General features: G+C 38.5%; 2 protein-coding genes across 3 annotated transcripts in view; both read right to left on the reverse strand.

Moving 5' to 3' along the window:
* Nucleotides 1-1764: 1764 nt before the first annotated feature.
* On the reverse strand, nucleotides 1765-13749 carry LOC148892908 (voltage-dependent calcium channel gamma-5 subunit). Of its 2 annotated transcripts, XM_089006020.1 has the most exons (7): nucleotides 13612-13749; nucleotides 10054-10288; nucleotides 7095-7181; nucleotides 6709-6849; nucleotides 6068-6213; nucleotides 5256-5537; nucleotides 1765-4251 (listed from the first exon to the last, which is right to left on the reverse strand). In XM_089006020.1, the coding sequence occupies exons 2-6, from the start codon at nucleotides 10247-10249 to the stop codon at nucleotides 5274-5276; spliced, it is 834 nt and encodes a 277-aa protein (XP_088862146.1). In that variant the 5' UTR covers nucleotides 10250-10288; nucleotides 13612-13749; the 3' UTR covers nucleotides 1765-4251; nucleotides 5256-5273. The 2 variants fall into 2 exon arrangements, with proteins under 2 accessions (XP_088862146.1, XP_088862147.1); XM_089006021.1 differs by lacking the exon at nucleotides 6709-6849.
* A 4081-nt stretch (nucleotides 13750-17830) lies between these two features.
* prkcaa (protein kinase C, alpha, a) overlaps nucleotides 17831-23178 on the reverse strand; it is a 75703-nt gene continuing 70355 nt past the window's right edge. The window contains exon 17 of the mRNA XM_089007141.1: nucleotides 17831-19851. Coding sequence (XP_088863267.1) covers nucleotides 19687-19851 — 165 coding nt within the window. The 3' untranslated portion in view covers nucleotides 17831-19686. The remainder of the gene's footprint in view (nucleotides 19852-23178) is intronic.

Here is a 23178-nt window from a genome sequence, read left to right on the forward strand (position 1 = left end):
AGTAAGTATCCCCCGCCTTTGACATGCTCCTAAAAGTGCAATTGATGATTCAACTCGCCTGGCAGGGTGCTTCCTGACACCCACTGTGCTCGTGTGTGTGTGCTGTATGTAATGACTAGCACTATAAAAGTACATAAGAGTGTTGACACTGATGGTGCTGGGTTTCCTTGAGGTGATCCTTAATAGAATCGAAAGTACACTCCCTTACAAGATTGTGCTTTCTTTCATAAGATGCTATTTCTTCCCAGGAGTGCAGGTATACTTTAGATTTATGTTTTAAAGGACAACCAACGCACCCCAGCAAGTTGTGTCCATAATTTGTAAAATCATTTCACATGACTTCTACAGAGCGTATTTTACAAAGATTTTAAGACTCCCGCTGAATATTCAGGAAGTCTTGTTTTTGAGTCTTGACGATTCGACGTCACGTCCGGAACACCCCTGACCGAGAAAGCGACACACAATGCATTTTGGGTACTTTGTTTGGTCTGAAAACTTTGTGTCTATCCGTGTTGTTGGCGAAATTAGAAGGAAAACGTAAATAACGCAATGGTGAATCGTGTGTTGCACCAAGACTACTATTTGATACTAGTTGACACAAATTCCCAGCAGACAAATCAGCCCATTTCCAGCAGAGCTTGCGCGCCATCTTGTGCATTTTCTGGGTGCTACATTGCTGTCATTGACGGCTTGAATTGATATGGGAGGACTTCTTTAATCGATTGCAAACATGTATGCTTTCCTCTTCAGAACTATTTGAATCATATCCATAACTGGTTGAGTAACAAGAAAGCATCTTCTCCAAATCTGAAGCCATTGTTTTGATCCTAGAGCAAGGCAAGATGTCCTGGCGTGACGTCACAAACAAGGGGGCGGGACCTTCTGAAACTCACCATCTCCGAGGTCATTTTGAAGTAGTTTTGGGACACTTTAAGTCATTTTTATTGGTGTTTTGTATTTGACTAAAAATATCAGGCTGCGTGTTTTGGGTATCTTAGATGCTATAAAACGTTTTTCTGATGTCAGTTAGGAAACAAAAAAATGGTGTCGGTTGTCCTTTTAGTGGGATACAAATCAATCGTGAGCCAATCGTGTGATGTATATATATATATATATATATATATATATATATATATATATATATATATATATATATATATATATATATATATATATATATATATATATATATATATATATATATATATATATATATATATATATATATATATACACACAACAGCTGAGAGGAATGTTTTTAGATTGTTCATGTGTGATTGACATGTGCACTGCATGTTGATTGCACTTCATATCCCAGTTCTGCGGGTGGAGGATTAACGCATGGAGACGGCGTCTGTGATGTACATACAGGAGAAGCCTGCAGCAGAGACCAGGGATAAAGAAAGAAATGGAAAGAAATTGGAGTAAGGGAAAGTAAACATACACTGTCAGCAGGCTGTCATATAAAAGCTGTTGTATCACAGCCTGAAGTATGTAACAATCTCTATTTGTGCTTTTGCAATGTTAAACTAGCCAGCCAGCTACATCGCTAGCTTGTAACACAGCTAGCTGGCTAGATAGATATATAGCTAATAGATAGCTAGCTAGGTAGCCAGCTAGAGAGCAAATACATAGCAAATAGATCATGGGGTGGAGAATGACATTGTGTCATCGCATATAGTGATTTACCGGTCATTGATGAGTACTACTTGATGAGTAGAGCAACCAAACAGAAGAACAATGTGAGTTGTTTCACAAATCCCTTTATTTCACTCAAGAGAGGAGGGTAACAGTTAACATCATATTGTACAAATACACACTATTCACATTTGCAATGTGACAACCATGGGGACACATTACATGGCAATAGTATGATGCCGAATCTCACATTCTCAATGTAACGTAAATGGAAAGCAGCAGATGATCACAGGTAATTAATTCTATTGAACAATAGAACATCCATAAAATGTATATTTAAACTTTATACAAAACTAAGTTGATATACCTTGATGACTTTGTATTTACATACTGTACACGTTTATACTCACAAGGTTCTATATACAACGATGCTTGTGTTTCTTTAGTTTTATCCTGTTAGATAAATACATGTGTACTGAATAAACTAGTTGACGCACACATGCTCAATACCATTTATAACAGTGGCGAAGTGCAAATTTTCAATCAAAGATGGCCAGATTGACCTCGATCTTTAAAATGTCTATTTTTTTCATTTTATTTTAGGATATCGAGTATTAGTTTCCTTCTTTTTGATTTTAAATTCGACCTAAGAAAGCTCACGCAATATGGATTTCACCATGCGTTGTAATTTATAGCTATGATGTTTCAGGGAAAAAACAGACCTGTTTCTGAATCTTACCCTTTCAAAATTTAATAATAATAATAATAATAATAATAATAATAATAATACATTTAATTTCTCAGCGCCTTTCAAAACTCTGAAGAAGACTTTACAGTCACTGGATTTTTTTTTTGTGCGGGTGAGCAGCGGCAGCCATTCGTGCCAGCGTTCTCTCTACCCGGAAGTAACAGTATATGAGTGTTGGATGTTATTATGGAAACCTGATGCGTTACAGAAAGAAAATACGAGTAAATTCTGAATCAGCACAAAAATAATTGAAAAAAAAAACTTACTACCATATCTGATTAAAACAATTTCTAAAAAAAAATGTTTCCCAGTGGAGTATACAAGTTCACACTAAACAACAGGAAATATAAACATCAAACAACAGTATAGTGAACTCAAGTAAAATTATTGCACAGGACAACATATTTCTCTGTCATATGTTTACTCTTAAAACTACATGAAATGTTAATTTTCAGCAGTCTATACTGTTTCAAATCTCTTCCTTGGCAAAGGCCTTTTTGGGAATATTCTGGCCTGAATTAGGGCAGAAATTACAAAAATATTAAAGGACAACCAACATCACTTTTTGTTTCCTAACTGACATCAGAAAAACGTTTTATAGCATCTAAAATACCGAAAACACACAGTGTGATATTTTTATTCAAACGCAAAACACCAATAAAAATGACTTAAAGTGTCCAAAAACTACTTCAAATTGAACCCGGAAGTGGCCAGTTTCAGAAAGTCCCGCCCCCTTGTTCCTGGTGTAACGCCAAGACGTCTTGCCTTGCTCGAGAAATAAAACAATGGCTTCAGATTCGGAAAAGATGCTTTCCTTTTTCTCATCCAGTTATGAATATGATTCAAATAGTTCTGAAGAGGAAAGCATACATGTTTGCAATCGATTAAAGAAGTCCTTCCGGTCATTTTGAGGCATCTGGAGAGAAATGTAGTGACAAACTCTTTAGTACTCACAGTACCCAAAAAAAGGCAGAAGAGGGCGACAAAGCTCCATGGAAATTATCTCCTGGGAAGTTTTGTCAGTGAATATCAAATAGAAGTCTTTGTGCGACACACAACGATTCACCATCACGTTATTTATGTGTTTTCCTTCTAATTTCGCCATCAACCCGGATCAACACGAAGTTTTCAGACCAAACAAAGTACCGCAAAATGCATTGACGTGATGAAGGGACTGCTACAGTGTGTCCTTTCTCGGTCAGGGGCGTTCCTTCAGTGACGTAGGGTGAGGACTCGTCACCAACTCAAAAACAAGACTTCCTGAATATTCAGCGCAAGTCTTAAAACGTAAAATATAGCTATATGCGGTGGAATCTTTGTAAAATATGCTCAGTAGAAGTCATTTGAAGCCATTTTACAAATTATGGACACAACTGGTCCGGAGACATCGGTTGCCCTTTAACTCTCCAATTGAAATTTAATTGACGCTGTGAAATCGTCCTTTTTGGACATGTTACATTCACATGTGGCAAGATGATGGTGTCACACACCACATTAAAACTGCTCCACTTTCTCTACCTTTGACTCCTTCATTTGCAATGATGACCACCATCGATGCAACACTCCCCGAGTCAGTCTCACCATCTACATCCGGTGCCTTCTCAAATGGTCGCATTTTTTGCTGCCTCACCGAATCTGAACAAGACACCGCATCGGCTACCACAAGTAGCACCACAACCACCACTGATTTATTGTATACAAACAATTGTAATCATTTATTTATTAGTTCTTTACGTGTTTGTATTTTGCAGCTTGGTGCATACTGTATATAGCCGTTGATAAGATTTGAAGATGTGGTCGTCATGATGAGGGAGGGAGGGAGGATGCTGTGTCACAGGTTCTTCCTTTGGCGTCAGTATGAGTTTCTAGATAGGGACAAAACAAACGCAACAAAACATACGCATGGAAAGATGGAAACAAAATCAATATGTGAACAATTTTCCAAAGTTATTCATCTCTTGATAAGTCAAAGAAACATTTTAAGATGATGTTTAGTGATAGATTTTTGTAGGCAATGTATAAATCTCTCTCTACATATCTCTCTCGTACACACACACACACACACACACACACACACACACGTATATCTATCTATCTATCTATCTATATATCTATCTATATATATATATATATATATATATATATATATATATATCTATCTATCTATCTATCTATCTATCTATCTATCTATCTATATATATATATATATATATATATATATATATATATATATATATATATATACACACACACACACACATATACACATATATACACATACATCTATATATATATATATACACATACATATATACACATACATATACAGTAAAGTCTCGTTATATCGATATTCAAGGGAGTCCGAAAAAATATCGATATAACCGGGACTATCGATACATCCGACCCTGTTTGCATGTAATTTTCTCTGTGCGTGCATAGAAATAGTATCGATATAACCGGGACTATCGATATATCCGATATCGATATAACGAGACTTTACTGTATATACATATATATACACATACATACATACATACATCTATATATATGTACATATATATACACACATACATATATATACATACATATATACATACACGCACACACACACACACACACACACACACACACACACACACACACACATATATATATATATATATATATATATATATATATATATATATATATATATATATATATATATATATATATATATATATATATATATATATATATATATATATATATATATATATACATACATACATACATACACACACACACACACATATATATACACACACACACACATCATGACATTGGGTAATTATTAGAACTATTAGAATTAGGCCGGTGCTGTAATAACCTGTGGTGGTTGTTTGCTTCAGCAAGGCGAGGAGGACATCTGTTCGTACTCGGGACACTTGAGGAGGGCAGGGAAGTTGGAGGAGTTCATTTGGAGGGAAGCCTCGGAGGAGATGGATGAGGCGCTGCGGCCGCGACTAGCCCAAGCATCCGGATGGAGGAATTGGCCCGAGTAATCGGAACAGTTGCTGAGGCGAGGCCGGTAGAAGCCCTGATGGGGCCGATACATCTCCTCCGCTGTGTAGCGCTTCATAAACAGGTACACGGACATCACGCCGGCCGTCTGCAATAACAAATCGCGTTTCAAAAAGAACCACAATCCGTAGTAGTGACTAGTTGAGGAGTATTCGCCTTTTTGGGACATCAGATGTCATGTGTAGGCTTTCATGGAATGTATATGTTGTTGCTGTTGGTTTTTGCCGCTAGAGGTCGCCACAACACGTCACTTGCATGAATTATCAGTTTTTGCGCATGATGGCCTTAACTGACTCAATCCATCCATTTTAATTTATATTTTAAATCCTGAATCAGCATTGACTGGGAATCCACAGCGTCGGTATTAAAAGCGGCTGCAGCCCCAGTGCTTTCTATTCAGATTACTTTTGAGCCATTGTGTAATTTTGTAGCTTCACCACTGGAGATCACTGTGATTGCACCATAAAGACACATCATTTTGAAGCAATGAACAGACAAAAAAAGTCATTTTTTTCATGTATGCTTTGAACGACAGTTCGAAATCTTAAAATATTGCCTGTACGGTTAAGGTTTCATGATAGTGATATGAAAAGGGATTATTTCCATTATGTAATTTACCTCAGTGAGTAGGAAAGAGATGGCAGCGAAGGCAAACGACCATCCGTATTTGTAGCTGAAGTAGGCCTCGTTGCTTTTGGTCCTATTCAACATTTCATCATTGATGTTTGAGATGTACAAAACCAGACCAACCACCAGGGACAGACCTGTGGCACAGAAACAACGCATGAGTGTTCTAGGATAAAGCATCATTCACGAGTAACAGAAAGAAGTACATTGAATGAGAAAAACAACAACATTAATGACACCAACAATTACAACGTTCGGGTTTTGGCGAGATGACATTCAGCAAAAGGCGGGTGACATCACTGCTTGCACACACTCGCTGACTGGTCAACAGTACACACACTAGTACCACTAATTTTCTAAGTGGTAGATTTCGGGTTGGCTACTTTATACACCACTTGGCCTGTTAAGAATTGTCGGAAAGTCTATCCCTGTAGTGAGATGAGATAGATGAGTCCTTATGTGATGTGGATCGCATTTGTGTGCTGAAAGAAGGCGTTTGTGTTCACAATCAAAATGGCGCAAACGCCCATTTTCTAGCCTCTATGAAAATACCAAAAGAAAGACAACTTTGTGCTAGACTCACATTGGGCATGAAAACGGGACCCTCTTTGAGTAGAATCCCAAAGGAGTACCTGATAGGATGAAGAAGATCCCGGAAACAAAAGCCAGGATGGTGCGATGTGGTCGAATGTGGCCAATGTTGCTGAGCACAAAACCAATGAACATGAAGAAGAGGCTGACCAGAGGGAATGGTGTGGCCGAACGGATCATCTCTATAACGAAAAAGAAATGAATTTTTTTTTTTAAACTAAGCATGAATAAAAACCTATGGTTTCCCATTTTAAGATGACATGTCAAAATGTAGTCTGACCCTCCCCCTGAGAGCAAATGGCCCTCTGAAGCTAAAAGGTCGAGTCATTCTTGGATGCCTCAGACGCTGTGCTAAAAATGCAATTTTGTGCAGAAAAGCCTCACTACAAAAGCGATTGTCTACAAATAATTTGGTCGATGTACTTACTCAGGACACTAACAGTGGACTCTGATGTCATCTGGACTTTAGTGGGCATCACATATTCAATGGTAAAACAGCGACCTTTCTCCTCCCCTAAACGGATGAAGAGGCAGGCAATCAGCTCAGCTTGTACACACTTCAGTCATTACTGTTAAGATGAAGCATATCAATCACTGCTATGGTCCATTATATTTCATAATCGTTAATTTTGTTTTTTTATTGTGTTTTGGATTGGTTTGTAGGTACTCCCGAGGTACTTGAAGAAAATCCACGCAGAAATGTTGAGGCTATAAATTGTACGCTGCACCACTGCTCTGTGAGGTGAACATGCTAACCAGTCGGCGGTCACGCCACCCGTTTTGGTTCATTCATTCCCAGTATTTAGTCAGGCTGCACTGAGGCTGTGGGAATTGAAGTGTTTACTTCAACCACCTCCAATTGTGTGGTTTCCCCCCATATTCGTACATGTTTGTTCCCAGTATGATAATACTCCTCGCTTGCCCACCCCTGACTGATGCAAGGTGAAAAAAGAACTGGTCCTACAATGGAACCCTGCTGGACACCCCACACACACCCCTGTAGTGATAGTGATAGTACTCACTTATAGCCCCCAGGAAAGTTTTAAAAACATGTTGCACATGGCTAAAAAGACTCCCAAAGTGTCTTAAAGTAAACATTATTTCCTTGTCCTGCAAGTACAATGAAAGCAAACAAAGGCCCCACGCCACGTCATTCCCTGTCGTAACTGTGGTATGTGATTAACTCTGGCAATTATTTATAGGTCAAACACAGTGCAAATACAGCACTTAAGTGGGCAATAAGGCCACTCAATTGCCCTTAAAACACAGTGACCCATTAAATAGTCTGTCGTGCATTGTATTGTGTATCAGGATAATGTGTTATGTAATTATTGCAGTGTATTGATCCGCCTGCATCCAGTACTTGCAGTCATCACATGCGGCCTGGTGCATGACAAGAACAAATCACAGTACCAGGAACTTACAAAAACCCTACGTACTAAGTCTTGCTGGAAATGGGACGCCTATCTTATTTTACCAATATTTACGCTCCAAGCAGTTACACATTTTTGTTTCCTAACTGACATCAGAAAAAACCTTTTATAGCATCTAAAATACCCAAAGCACGCAGGCTGATATTGTTAGTCAAATGCAAAACACCAATAAAAATGACTTAAAGTGTGTTAAAACTGCAATAAATTGAGCTGCGAATTGTGGATTTTCAGAAAGTGCCGCCCCCAGTTCGTGACATCACACTAAGATGTCCTGCCTTGCTCGAGAATCAAAACAATGGCTTCAGATTCGGAGAAGACGCTTTCTTATTACTCATCCAGTTATGAATATGATTCAAATAGTTCTGAAGAGGAAAGCATAAATGTTTGCAATCGATTCAAGGAGTCCTCCCATATCAATTCGAGCCGTCAATGACAGCAATGTAGCACCCAGAAAATGCAGAAGATGGCGCCCAAGCTCCGTTGGAAATGGGCTCATTTGTCTGCTGGGAATTTCTGTCAACTACTCTCAAATAGTTGTCTTGGTGCAACACACAACGATTCACCATTGCGTTATTTATGTTTTCCTTCTAATTTCGCCATCATCACGGATCAAAACAAAGTTTTCAGACCAAACAAAGTACCGCAAAATGCATTGTGTGTCACTTTCTCAGTCAGGGGCGTTCCAAACGTGACGTCACGTGGGGATCGTCATCAACTCGAAAACAAGACTTCCTGAATATTCTCCAAACAAGCACAGCAAAATGCATTGACGTGATGGAAGGACTGCTACAATGTGTCCTTTTTTTTCGGTCAGGGGCGTTCCTTCAGTGACGTCACGTACGAACTCGTCACCAACTCAAAAACAAGACTTCCTGAATATTCAGCGCGAGTCTTAAAATGTAAAATATAGCTATATGCGGTGGAATCTTTGTCAAATACGCTCAGTAGAAGTAATTTGAAGCGATTTTACAAATTATGGACACAACTTGTCCGGAGGCGTCGGTTGTCAACAACAACAACAACAACAAAAAAGCAGTCCAAAATAAACATTATGAGCCAGATTCACATCACTTGTGTATGAGCCAAGACCTCTTGGAAAGCATGCTGAGTGAGTGCAAAGTGCTTTCAACAGTCACAGTGACATAATTGCTGGCTCTTTTTCCACCTTAAGTGTGAAAGTAACAGCGCACACTGCCACTCTATGGAGCAGCTTTCAACAGTCTTAGTTGATGTCATCATGTTGACCTTAGTTGTTATATAGTCAGTTACAGAGCATCGCAAGATTGTGTTGATATGTAAGTGGAGCAGCAGAGTCCTCTTTCAGCTGCTACACAGCGGTAAAATGACCGCAACACCACAATAGAGAGAGTCACAGCTTTTGTGTGTTTTTCACTATCTTTCTATGTAGTGCAGCAATTATATGTGGAGAGAAAGCTTGAAATAGAATGAAATAATATTATTTAAAAAAAAATACATGATGATATTTTCTTACATAAAGACCAAGGATGAAACAATGTCCTGTGAACGATTTTCCTAATTTGTTCACCATGGAAATATTGAATGGATTTCATATTTGGAACATATTAGGTGAAAATGAAGGTTTCATAAAATGACAATAATAGAAATATCTATTGATACTTCCATGAATGCTTTTATAATGACATTTGAGTCAAATTTAATCTGACAATTACTGTTTTGAATGAAATTATTCCTCCCTATTTAGCGGTAATACAAAAGGACGCTTTAAACATTATTAATGTAAATCTTTTGTTATTTATGTCGGACTATAGCATTTTATTTGTCAATACCTGGATATGTTCCACCACTTATGAGGACAACCGACGTCTCCGGACAAGTTGTGTCCATAATTTGTAAAATCGCTTCAAATGACTTCTACTGAGCGTATTTTACAAAGACTGGTGAAAAAAAGCCTTGGAGGAGTTGTGCACGTACCAGCCAGGAAACAAACCCTCCAGAGGCCAGAGTGGAGGGACATGCGTATCTCGGTGCTCTGGTTGAGTGGTAGGATGACTCCTTCCTCCAGGTAGAGCCAGTAGTCGGTGCTCACGGCGATGCCCAGCAGGCCCAGGCCGCAAACAGCGAACACGCTGCTCAGCAACGTCAGCGCCTTCCTGCCGCATAGGCTCATGCCACAGCCTCAAGAGCAAAGGGGCGCCGCCAGCAGAAACTGGGAGATAGACAGAAAGAAAGAAATACAAAAAGATCGATTTCGTCAACGGTGAGGTCAATCAACAGGAAGGAAAGTGCCTCTATAATAAGAAGATGAAAACTCCTCTTTTACACAGAGGACTAAAAATCAGCATTGCAGATGGTGTACGTAATGTGTCAGCATATGTACTACAAAACAATGAGTTTTTCATACGTTAACCGACCTCACATTTGGCAGCAGCTCGGGCGCTGGAAAGCTTGGCACAGGATTTTGTGTTGAAAGGAATTGATTTTACATAATGAGCGCTCAGCGTGCAGCAGTATTAAGCGCTGACTGCGAAACTGGAAAAACGCAAAGCATTTACGTGGAAGGATTTTAAAGTCTTGAATTCTTCAAGGCCTTTTCTTTCCACCGAATGTTGAAATCAAAAACTTCAGTGACATACAACGGCAGTTGAAAAATACATAATGTAGGAATCTAAATGTCATCAAATGTGCAAAAACTGTCATCAATAAATTGGCTCACTAAAAACATCGTATTTATGCTTATGTCAACCTCTGAAAATAGTTTAAGAGTATCGAGGATTTTAACGAGGACGTAGCCAACTACTCATCCGCAAGTGGAGAGCTTGCAGTTTACGTGTCAAGAACATGCACAGACTCCTTTCTGTCTCTGCAATGTCACATACTGTACTGCACTCCAACAGATGAGCGCCTTCTGTCGGTCAGTTATGACTCAAAACAGATTCCTGAGGTGAAACACCTGACACTTTAGTAGAAAGCAATGTTTACGTGTCACAATTATTGATTAAACAAAAGATTGTTGAAAAAAAAAACTATATTTATTGTTTGTATTAGTTATTCTGCACGTTGTCCATCAATTAATTGATTTTGTGATCTGTCCTTAGAAGTGTTGGTGGTGGGTTGCTGGAACCTATCCACGGAGTCTTCGGGCAGTAGGTGGGGGACACCCTGAACCGGTTTCAATCCAATCGCAGGGCACAAGTAGATGAAAAAAAGGGGTCTTTGCTCTTGAGACTTTTTAACTTTTAGCATATCTTACTGATATATATATATTTTTAAATGTCTGAATGAATCAGATCTTCCGCCCGAGTCATTTCTTGACTGTGAGGATGGCACTTAAAAAGATCAGATTTTTATTCTACAACATTCCCAATCTTTTTTTTTTTCCCAAGATGGCGGCGCGTGAACACGCAGTGGCTCCCGGCAACTTGGCGTTTTCGTGTTTATTATGTTTGTTAAAGTCATTATAAGTGCCTTGCACGCTGGGTCCGAGAGGACAGTAATCTCATCTGTGCTGTATGTCATGCATATTAGCATATTTGACAATAAAGCTGACTTTGACTTTGATCTAAGCATGCATGTGCATTGCGATGGACGAGCTCTTCTGCAAATGTCGTCCCTGTGTGACCTCGATGTGGACAAGCTAAAAACACAATGCTAGATGGCCATGAAGATAGTCGCATAAGAATGCAAATAAAATACCAACAGGTAGAAAAATAAACATGCCAATGAAAGAGGGAAAAAAATGCCGAAACATGATGTATGAAGACATGAATCTGACATTTATCCTCATTTGAGTCGTGTTGGGAAACACCGTTGTGAGATGTCAACACAACATTGAGCAAATCACATCAATGCCTGTCTCATTGCAACAAGTCGCCTGTCATTCACCGTCACACCAGATGCGAATCCCGCAAAAAGCCCTGACAGTTCTCCGAAAGTGTTCATTCTGCTGTTGCAAACACACACAAATCGACTGCCGTACACACATTGCCGTTTGGATATCTGCTCGAGCACTTTTGTCTGGCCAGCGTGTAGAGAAATGGCTGTCAGCCAAGAGAGGCTGTGAGCTGTGCAGTGCTGCAGTACAACAAAGAAATCATATGTGTCTGTGTACATAACTTCAACATTTTGTTCACTAATAGAGGTAGGTTGGCATTTACGAAAATGAAGTACATCAGAGTTACGACCGGCGCGATTTACGACCACCCGTACATACGACCATGACCGCCAGACCTTTTTTTTTTTTACGCGCACAACAATTTTGGCCAGCCAACATGTCACACACTCGCACAGCAATCTACGACTACACTTAATACAGTGCAGATACTGTCTCGGCAACATCTCCTGTAGTACTGTACACTGCTTTTTTCCTTCACAGTACACCTGAGTCTGACTGTGTGTGTCGGGCGACCTCTGCTGGCCGTGAGCAGGGAGAGCAGGGTAAGTATAACATTTATAAATGAACTGTACAGTAAACAGTTTTGTATACATTACAGGTACAGTTATACAGTCATAAAAATCGATAATACGAAATATAAAACGATAAAAATGACAGTAAAATTTATAAATGAACTGTAAACAGTTTGGTATATAATAGTATTCAATAGAAAATGTTGCCTAAAAACAACAGATTGACATCATATACTATCTTGTCATGTGTCGGCCATTTTGAATTGATTTCGATTTACGAGCGTTTTCTCTGAACGGAACCCAGTTGTAACTTGGATGTTACCTGCACTTTAGAAGTGGTATATGCTCTTGGCCAAAGTACAATTTGCTGTCCATAGTTCTGAAACATCAACAAAACTATTGCAAGACATTCTTCAGTTTTTAGCCCTTTTGTTTTAGTGGAACAACTATTAAAGTATTTCATCTGAATGAGTGACATCTAATTTGTACTTGGTCATTTTACAAGGAATCGAATATTGCCAAATATTTTATTGAAGTTTTTACTTTGCAGTGGTGTAGAACTGTAATGAGTTACAGTACACGGAGAATGTCCAGTCCTCACTTATTTAACATGCAAGTCAAACTCTGAAATGTAAATTTCTCCACTGTGAGACTAATAAAGGTAAATCCAATCCAAATCAAACTAGTACAGCAACATGAATGTTATTGTTCAATTATTATATCTATGATAACGTCAATCAACAATTAGATATATAATTTATTTTTGATGTAAAAATAGCCACAATAGAGTTTACAATTATAACACATGCATGCAACTGAACTTGAAAATATTCCTCATATGTAAAAAACGCACATTTTCTTGCTGTTTAATGATGCTTCAGTTATGTCGACGGCAAAAACAAAATAAAAAAGGTAATAACCACAGCCCCCACCAAGACATTTAAAGAAAATCAACGTTTTGCATCATTTAACACATCGGGAGTTGTTCAAACATGTGAAACCTTTAGAGTGCGTAGGAAGACGACGAATAACACAGTAATGTTGTTCGAATGCGTGGCACAAGTGTACGGTAAATCAAAGCAACACACGGTAAGATGCTATAAATCGGAAAGTGCGTGTTTTTACCTTCACCGAGGAAAGTCGTTGAAGAAAAAGGCTCCTCGTGCACTTTGTTTCTCTGGTGCCTTTTATTTGTTGTCTCCTTGTTATTGCGCGTCGTCTTCACTTTGGAAGCCAGCACAGCTGGGAGCACCTCAAGCTCGTGCACGCCTACTTGCTCCACAAAAGGGAGCGCGCGCGGCACGTGCCAGCCGATCCGAACGCCAAATGAGTTTTCAAATCACATTTGGCTGCTGGTCTGATGGATACATGCACGGATTATCAATCGATTAATCACCCATGCAATCCTTCATTGATATCGGGAGCATGTTAAAGCATTCTTAGATGGGTGACATCTCAAAAAAACACAACAACAAACAAGGCGACCCACTATAGCTATAAAATAACAACAAAAACATGAACAACACTGAAAATATATGTCACGTTGAATGTTTAAATAACGAACATTTATTAAAACACTTACAGGCAACGTTATAAGTACGGACTGTGGTTTGTGTGTGCGTGCGTGCGCGTGAGTAAGCGTATGTCATATTGGTCCAACGGGGTCTCTGGTTGGAGTTTTCTTGTTCTCCTCGGGCGTGGATCGGTTTCTGTGTGTATTCCTGCTTTCTCCCACGTTAAAAATACTAATTTGTGGGGTAATTGAAAACTTGAAATTAGGTACATATGGCAAAACACAGGCTTGGGTGGTCCGCCCAATTGTTTTATGTGATCCACTGAAGCAAATCACAAAAGTCAACTTCCACGATTCTTGCTAAAATCTACCAAAAATTTTTTTTTTACAGTAATTTGAACATGTGTTATAATAATAATAATAATAATAATAATAATAATAATAATAATAATAATAATAGAATGTAGGAATAATCAGGGGGGCCACAGGGATAATGAGAGTAATAATAATAATCCGGCGCCGCCACGTCTGGAACAATCAGTGGGGCCACAGGGAGGGGTCCTCTGCTCCCCCCAACCTGAGAGTAGGGACCTATCATAGCTGTGTCCGGCACCTTTCAAAATCCTCAAAGTCACTTTACAGGCACAGGATAAGTTTTTCTGTGGGTGAACAGCGGCAGCCACACGCGCCACACTCAACCCGGAATAACTCAAAAAGATAGAAAGCTACCTAGCTAGCTAAGCTTTTCCCATGTAACAAATGTACATTCACACAATTACCCGTAGTTGGAATACAAATACAGATAATTTCATCAAACTAAATGTTGTTATTGCACAGTCTTACTATGGCCTTCTGAATGCACGTGTTCGGCAAATGTGACTAAACAATGCAGTCTAAGCACATACATCAAGTCAAGCTAATTATTTCCATTGCAGCATGTCATCACATGTAATCAAACATAATTGTATATCACTCTGATTCAGAACACAGCGTGTCAGAACATATGGGTCTTGAAAAGCATCTGGACATTTGTAAAATGACTCACAGATTGTGTTCTTCAACGAAGAGATGAAAGATGGATGCGTGAAGAGCACATCATTTTTCATATGAACCTCCGCTGCCCTCACAGTGACGCCTCGCGCGCTTGCCATTTTGTAGCTCTCCCTTTCATTTCATCTTAAATTTGGCCTTCTTTTCTGACAGCCAAATATCAAAGTCGGATTCACCATCTGGATTCCCACGGGCATGTGTGTGTATATATATATATATATACAGTAAAGTCTCGTTATATCGATATTCAAGGGAGTCCGAAAAAATATTGATATAACCGGGACTATCGATATATCCGACCCTGTTTGCATGTAGTTTTCTCAGTGCGTGCATAGAAATAGTATCGATATAACCGGGACTATCGATATATCCGATATCGATATAACGAGACTTTACTGTATATATATATATATATATATATATATATATATATATATATATATATATATATATATATATATATATAGACATACACATCAATAATAAAAACAAACCATATAACGTATGCACACATGAAATACTGATAGATTGTTAAAAAGGCGCATTTTATAGGTAGGCAGCTCCATCTTGGTGACTGTGACATTTTTTTGAACACACACACACACACACACACTCACACAGTAGTAAAGAGTTCAAATAAAAGCCACTCTGTCAAAGAGTGAATCTCATTTTCCTCTTTTTTTTATTGGCATTATCATACATTAGGTACAAATGACGCAATCAGTTACAAGGTAAGTTGCTCAGTCTTTTTAAAGATTCCAGGCTGTCGAGGAAAGAGACCAAACATTTGCAAAATACAATGTTAATCCTTCATTCATTGTCTACGTAGGTATCTACAGCAAGCAGTTTATGTACAAGGACAGTAAAGGACTGTGTGATGACTTTGGCAATGAAGAATTTCTGCCCTCATTCAAAAAGATAACTCGTCCTTCAATTCTCTTAACTGGCACCGACTAATTTCTATGAAGGGACCACAGGATTTATCTAAAGACTTAGCGCGTACCATGTACCGACGGGAGCAGGAGTCGAAGAAAGAAAACAAACCCATTCACTCATAATTTAACATTAGGGTTTTCTTGATTAGTATCAGGCCATAATTAATAATTGAAGAAAAAAAATAATTGAATGTAAACAATGTAAAACAACAACATAAACATGACTTAACATGTTTTCTAACAGACAGGAAAAAATACTTTTTGACAATCTACATGAGGGAGGTGTGTGTGTGTGTGTTAAGGGGGAAGGGGTTAATGAGATTCTAACGAGACAAACTATGTATTTAACAGATGCATCGCCTTTTCTTGGTCTTTTAATTTATTCTATGACTTATCAATATCTTTATTTTGTCTAAATCCAGGAAAATGCTTGCTGAACGGAAAACCTACAGTTTCTGGCACATTTGTATGGCACGGGATGGATAGATAGATAGATAGATAGATAGATAGATAGATAGATAGATAGATAGATAGATAGATAGATAGATAGATAGATAGATAGATAGATAGATAGATAGATAGATAGATAGATAGATAGATAGATAGATAGATAGATAGATAGATAGATAGATAGATAGATAGATAGATAGATAGATAGATAGATAGATAGATAGATAGATTGTATGATGTACGCTGCGAATCAGATATGTCACATATTGCAGTTTTTTTGTGTGTTTGTATGACTAGTCTTGTGAAGACCATTAATTATATATACCATACCATAAGGACATTTTTGACGAGTGAGGACCTTTTGAACAGTCCTCACAAGTTTTTAAATTTAAAGGCTTCTAGAGGGTCTATATATGCATCTGTTAAAGTTTCAGAGAGGTCCTCACAAATTCACCCAAAATGATTTTTTGTGTGTATTTTCATTTCACCTGGATACACACAGGTTTTACTCACTGTGAGTCTTTGTGTGTGTGTGTGGTTAATGAGAGGAAAAAGTTCATACCACAAAAAGTAAAACGATATTTTAACCAAATTCACTACAGGGGTGAGGACTTTGAATGTACCCATTCAGAAACCTCACTCCTGCAGTTATTTCAGTTTCACTTTCAGTCCACTTTTTATTTCTTTGTGTTTAAAGAAGTTGAAGTGGGAAATGGGGTGACATTTAGTGTTCACATGTAACACTAGTTCTTCTCTAAACTTATCAGCAACGGTGGTCTTCACTCCTTTTCTGGAGTTATCAGGACCTCACAAAACCATTGAAACAGGAATGTGTGTGTGTGTGTGTGTGTGTGTGTGCGCGTGTGTTTGTGTGTGTGAGGGGTGGGGCAGGACGACTTATTTTTAATTCAATGGCTGAAGAACCTGGAAAGACAACTGACAATGGCTACAAAAGCAAAGCTGACGAAATACCAAACACAACATTTAAGATTCTAAAGCCCGTTGTTCATGAGACAGTACTAAGTGGTCCCACTGGTCAAGAGTGACAAAAGTAGCATTAAAGAAGTACTAGCAATGTATTAGTGCTTGTCGCTACCTAATCTTCGAGGTGGATTGATTCTCGTCGTTCTGATAAACATTTGGAAGTCAATTGAGGATGTGAATGAGCAAAAAATCTCTGCAAAGCTCCATAAATATGCAAACATTGTATTCAAACTATTTAAAATACTAAAAATATATATTTTTTTATCCTAAAAATAATGCTCCACTGTTTTAGCACAGTTGTATTTCATAGGTTAAAAGAAAATTAGTCATGTTGTATAACCATGTTCATCTTATAGAATGCAACTCTGGGGAACTACGATGACCAAATCTTCATATATGCACTTTTGTAAAAAAAAAAAAAAAAAAAAAAAATAAAATCTATAATTTATAATGATGTGGATGATTTTCAGTCAAAGGGATTTTTTTTCCGGAAATGCTACTAAATTCTCACACTAACAACGTCTGGTGGTATATGTTAAAACAATTGAGAAGTGTGCTGAAAGTCACAATCGACCACCTGAAAGAAATCAAATGAAATAAAAGAATAGGTAATTCAAATCTAACACATATCAATAATGAACATAAAGATGAAGTGTGACAAATGCTCTATTTTCGTGTAAATGAGAATATATTGTAACTCATTTCCTGCCATTCACAAATTTATTTGGGAATTGAAAATATGGCGTAGAGCGCCATTCCTGAATTACTTGTTTTTTCATGCTTGAGTGCCGTTAAAGCGCTGGCCATGGCCTCTGGTGATTTTTTTTTCCACAAGGGGACAGCATTTCCCTTTTTTCCATGTTAGCGCTTTGTTCCAGCTTCTGTTGTTGTTAAAGCACTATACACCAATATGAATGTATTGCATTGTATTTTGGACAGCTGCCCTTATTTCAAGCTTATATAACTACAGACTCATATAATTTAGGAATTAACTCTTTTTATTCTGATGAAAAAAGAGAGTCTAAGGTTTACTAATGCTGCATTGAATGTTTACGTAGTCCTAAAACTCAATATTCTGCATGAATGCATGAAAAAAAAAACATTTTTAGTGCTGTCTCCAAGAAACTTAAGGTTTCGTTTATATTAACCCTTTCAGGGACAGCAGTTATTGCAATGGGCCACTTCTCATACTATTAGGTACCGGGGTGCACGAAATGGTCAATAATTGTTATGTTCTAAAAATAGTTATTGAGAATTTGTCTACGTCTGTTAGCAGGTTTTTGTACTTTTTTCTGTCATGCTACTTTTTGTAATTATTTTAAAGGTATGTGAGATATGTTGATGCATCCTTTGAGTTAAAGTCAAACGCTTGATAAATGCATTCAAAGAATTACAAAAAAATATTGTATAATTGGCAGAGAAAAGAAGTAAATGGAAGTTTTGTCCAGCTTATTAATTTGGAATGAGTCCCCAGCCTCTATGACCAACTCTTACCTTGTCAGACCACACTACATGTGGTTTTAAAATCGGGCTTTATTTTTGCTACTACTGACAATTGAAAAAAAAAAATATAAATCCACTGACACTAAAACCTTATACATATATAAATTAAACAAATAGAAAGTTGTAAACATGATACAGGAACCTTGAATCAAAAGGTGCTTTTTTTCCAACACCTGCATCACCTCACCTTCAATATTTGGCTCTGATAGTTTTCCTTCCATAGGCTATACATATACTGTACTTTGGGGCTATTCTTCATTCTTAATGAACTAAAACTATATTTGAACTACAGACAGGATGTTTGTGTGTGTGTGGATGACAAGGCTTCTGAAATAAGTCATACACTACATGCACCTACGGAATAAATCCATGCTTTGAACGCTCCATGGAAGTATTCTTGCTTCTTTGACACACCGTCACAAAATGGTGGATTCTTTCACATCATTTACTGGCAGTTCCGAACACTGTAACGCCTTAGTATGTCCTGTTTTGGTGTAAACTTTCAATAAAAAGGACATCATTGTACACAATACATGCTCATGAGTAAACCCGAACTCTAAATCAAAGTTAATCTAGAATTGCGAAATATGTCCTAGAGGAAAAAAAAAATAGCATTCCTTCTTGTGATTAGAAACAATACATCGAGTTTTGTCATGTCAAGTGGTGGTCGTAGGTCAGGTTGTTGCTTTGTATTAGTGGATGGCAGTGAGGAGAGGAGATCCTTGCCGGATGAATACGTAGCGGGTGAGACGTTGGCCATCCTTCTCATGCGCTGTTGTTGAGGGACGGGTGTACAAACTGCGGGTTTATGAAGGAGAAACCCGCAAACTCGGCCTGGTCAATGTTTGCGATCACCAGCTCATCAGGAGGTGTGAGTTGAGGCTGCGTGCGCGTGAAGAACTTGTCGAAGTTTTCAGCTCCTTTGCCACACTGAATTGACAAAACGAATACACACACAGAAGGGAAACACGTGAAAGAAGGTCGAGAAATGAGAACCAAGTTGCAAACAAAGAAAAAGAGCTTTCGAAACAGAAACATGCACAGCGAATGAACCTGAACATGATGAGGAATGTGTAACACATGCATTTATTGCAAAAAGGTATGCAAAGCCTTTTCCAAATGGAAATGAGGGCAACGTACAATTACCTCGACTTACGAACGCCTTGGCGAACGAACTTTTGGGCTTACGAACGTTAAATTCACGAGAATTTAATTTTGGCATACAAACTATTTTTCGGGATACACACGTAGCGCGACAATGAGTGATGTGTCGTTCACAAACGAGCCCGTTCTCCTAACAAGGAAATGGCGGCCGACTTTTTGTTGTCTTCTATTCCCCGGGCCCAGTCTTTAGTTAAAGCCGCACGTGATTGGTCAACAACGCAGCGGTGGGTGGGGGGGTTTACAGAAACACAGAGGCAACCTGGAAGTTCATCATCCATTGGTGATTTCAAGGCTAGCCACGGTGTCATTAGTCATGGTGAGGCAGCCGCTTCTGACGATAAAGCTGTCAAAGCTTACAAGGAATCATTCCTCAAGATGGTGTAAGAAGAAGGCTACGCTCCTTATCAAGTGTTTAATGCTGATGAAACCGGCCACTCCATTCCATCAAGCCATCAACGACCATCACAAAGGTAATAATAATAAATAATAATAATAAATAATAAATAAAACGAATTTATTATATAGAATATTTTATTTATTCAATCACAATACCATAGCTCATTTATTATACATAAAATAAGGTAAATTTTGTGTAGTTTTAAAGCTTATTTAGTAGACAATTGTATTTTATGGGGACCTGGGAACGGATTATTCTCATTTTAATGGTTTCCTATGGGAAAATAATGTTTGGCATACACACTATTCTCCTTACACACTCTGTCTGGGAACCAATTAAGTTCGTAAGCCAAGGTATCACTGTAATGCTTTTGCTATGAAACATTCTTTTGCCTGAGCATAAAATCGGCAAACAGCGTGTATGAGCATCTAACAGAGGACATGTTTCCAAAACCAACTCGATATTTCCAAATTAAACAAGCAAAAATTCCTGTGACACATTTCTCTTTTCCATTGGAGTCCTTTTGTCCTACGTTTTATCCTAGCCAATGCTGTCTTTCTCACACAGGTACGGGGAGAACATCCAGACTCCACACAGAAAGGTCAGAACTGGAATCAAACACTGCACTTCTGCACTGAGGCTGACGCGCTAACCAAACGACCACAGTAAAATGTCAAATTCTATGCCACAAAATGATCAGAAGAATAACTATAAATACCATATTCATTCGAGTATAACGCGCAAAAAATTCTACCTAAAAAGGAACTCAAAAGTTTGGGTGCGCGTTATAAACGAGGCCTGGCAAAAAAAATCTCATATATATTTAATGCTTTATCCCTTCCAGGAGGGGGCAGCATTTCCATGGCTATTCTCGCCATTCAGTTTCGATTCTCAGAAAGACCTGGATCACGTGCATTCCTTGTTTTTTTTGCCAATTTCTTTAGCTATGCTTCATTTCCTTTCCTCGCCCACACTGAAATGTGAGTGAAGCATTGAGTGAAGCATTTGATTCAGTGTTTACATTGTCAATAAATGATTTTTATCACAATGCTTGGTCTGAGCCGAGAAAAAGTGAAACAAAATTTTATACCGATTTTTAATTGAAAATTAGGGATGCGCGTTATACACATTTGAGCGTCATACTCGAATAAATATGGTATGTTTAGTTAAAAAAATATTCAACATCATCTTGCATGTGAAGCAAGTGCAGTTTAAGATCTCTATTCTGTTGTCGATTGAGGAGTTAAAACAAACACCCAAAAAAATAATCAAAAGATGGACATGAGAGGTCAAAGTAAGAAATCTGCCGCCTCTCTTGGGCGAAGGGGAGGAAGTGATGGATTCAAGATGACAGTTGAAGGACACGAGCATTACCCATCAGGTTTCTCTCATGCACGTACATAAGCATGACAACACCAGTGCTCAGAGGGCATGTCACCTGTCGGTAAAAATACCACCGTTGAATAAGATTGGCACACAAACAATGTTTGTGTTTTGTGTTGACCTGTTGTTGTTTTTTTGGGGGAGGGGTCACTGTCAGCACAAAAGAAATGTCCATGCCAAGGCAGCAAACATTCCTGCCTGCACATTTGTACCTTTACATACGATTGATACAAGCATGAACGCAGACTTTGTATCATCTCGCCAAATAGTATGTGGTTGTATGTACTGTGTTTATGAAAACAGTGTTTTCTTGATAAGAGCCTTAATCATTTTTATTTCTCTATCTGTTGTTGTTCACTTTCTTTGTCCATTTCACATGGCTACAGTATGTACACTTGGTTTTTGCGGGAGCCTTTTTCATTTGACAGCTGCTCAAGGTTGATGATAGTTGGGGGTTGAACGAGAAGTCGTGAGCAGCCATGAGGCTTCGGCTTCTAGCGCTATGCATCCAGGCCAAAATGTGGAAGAACAAAGTTAAAAGGAGCCCTACATGGCCAAGCACGTCACAAGTCTCTCTTGACCTAAATAAGCCGCTCTGTCTGAGCAAGACTCAGATCTTAATTAATTGGAAAAGGAAGGGAACGAACTGGTAGACACATCAGGGCAGTCAGGGACATCCCACAAGCAAGTTGAAGATATCTAGGAGAAGATCTAGACCACCAATTAGGTCAGGGGACCAACTCATTCTTATCTACCGTTCTCCGCATATTTCTTCATTGATTGTTTAATTCTGGTGGCTTTCTCGATGAAAAGGTTTCTTCAGCCGCATCTGTACTTCTTTGACGGTGTCGGACGTTTCGCTTCTTATCCGGACTTTCTCTTTTGTTTTTACAGTACCTGAATTTTATTTAAATGTGTATACACGACATTCATTTAATAACCACTTTTAAAAACAATGTACTTTCTTCAATGTTCTTTCTTTTGCATGATAATTAATTGTAGTTTTAGGTCACGTGTCTGCATTGTTCATACCAAGCTAAGGCTCACATTGAATGAGCCCCGTTAGTTTGTTAGCATTCTGCAGCTGTGCCACTGCTGATTTGCTCTTGTGAATGCTCCACCGCCATTGATGTGAATGAGATCTGGAGCATGTAATGTGATGATCATAGTCAGGTGTCTTATTTTCCATCTTTACGCGTCACCGAATATTCAGATGAAGAGTTTGCCTCAGCCCACTTCATTTTGGCACATTTAGTGCACGTTACCAACAGGTTAGAGTGGAAAATGGTTGCACGCTTCTTGTAGTGTGCACA

Source organism: Hippocampus bargibanti, linkage group LG10, assembly GCF_051943395.1.
Source record: "Hippocampus bargibanti isolate YZ-2025 linkage group LG10, ASM5194339v1, whole genome shotgun sequence".
In the NCBI taxonomy this organism is placed as follows: Eukaryota; Metazoa; Chordata; class Actinopteri; order Syngnathiformes; family Syngnathidae; genus Hippocampus; species Hippocampus bargibanti.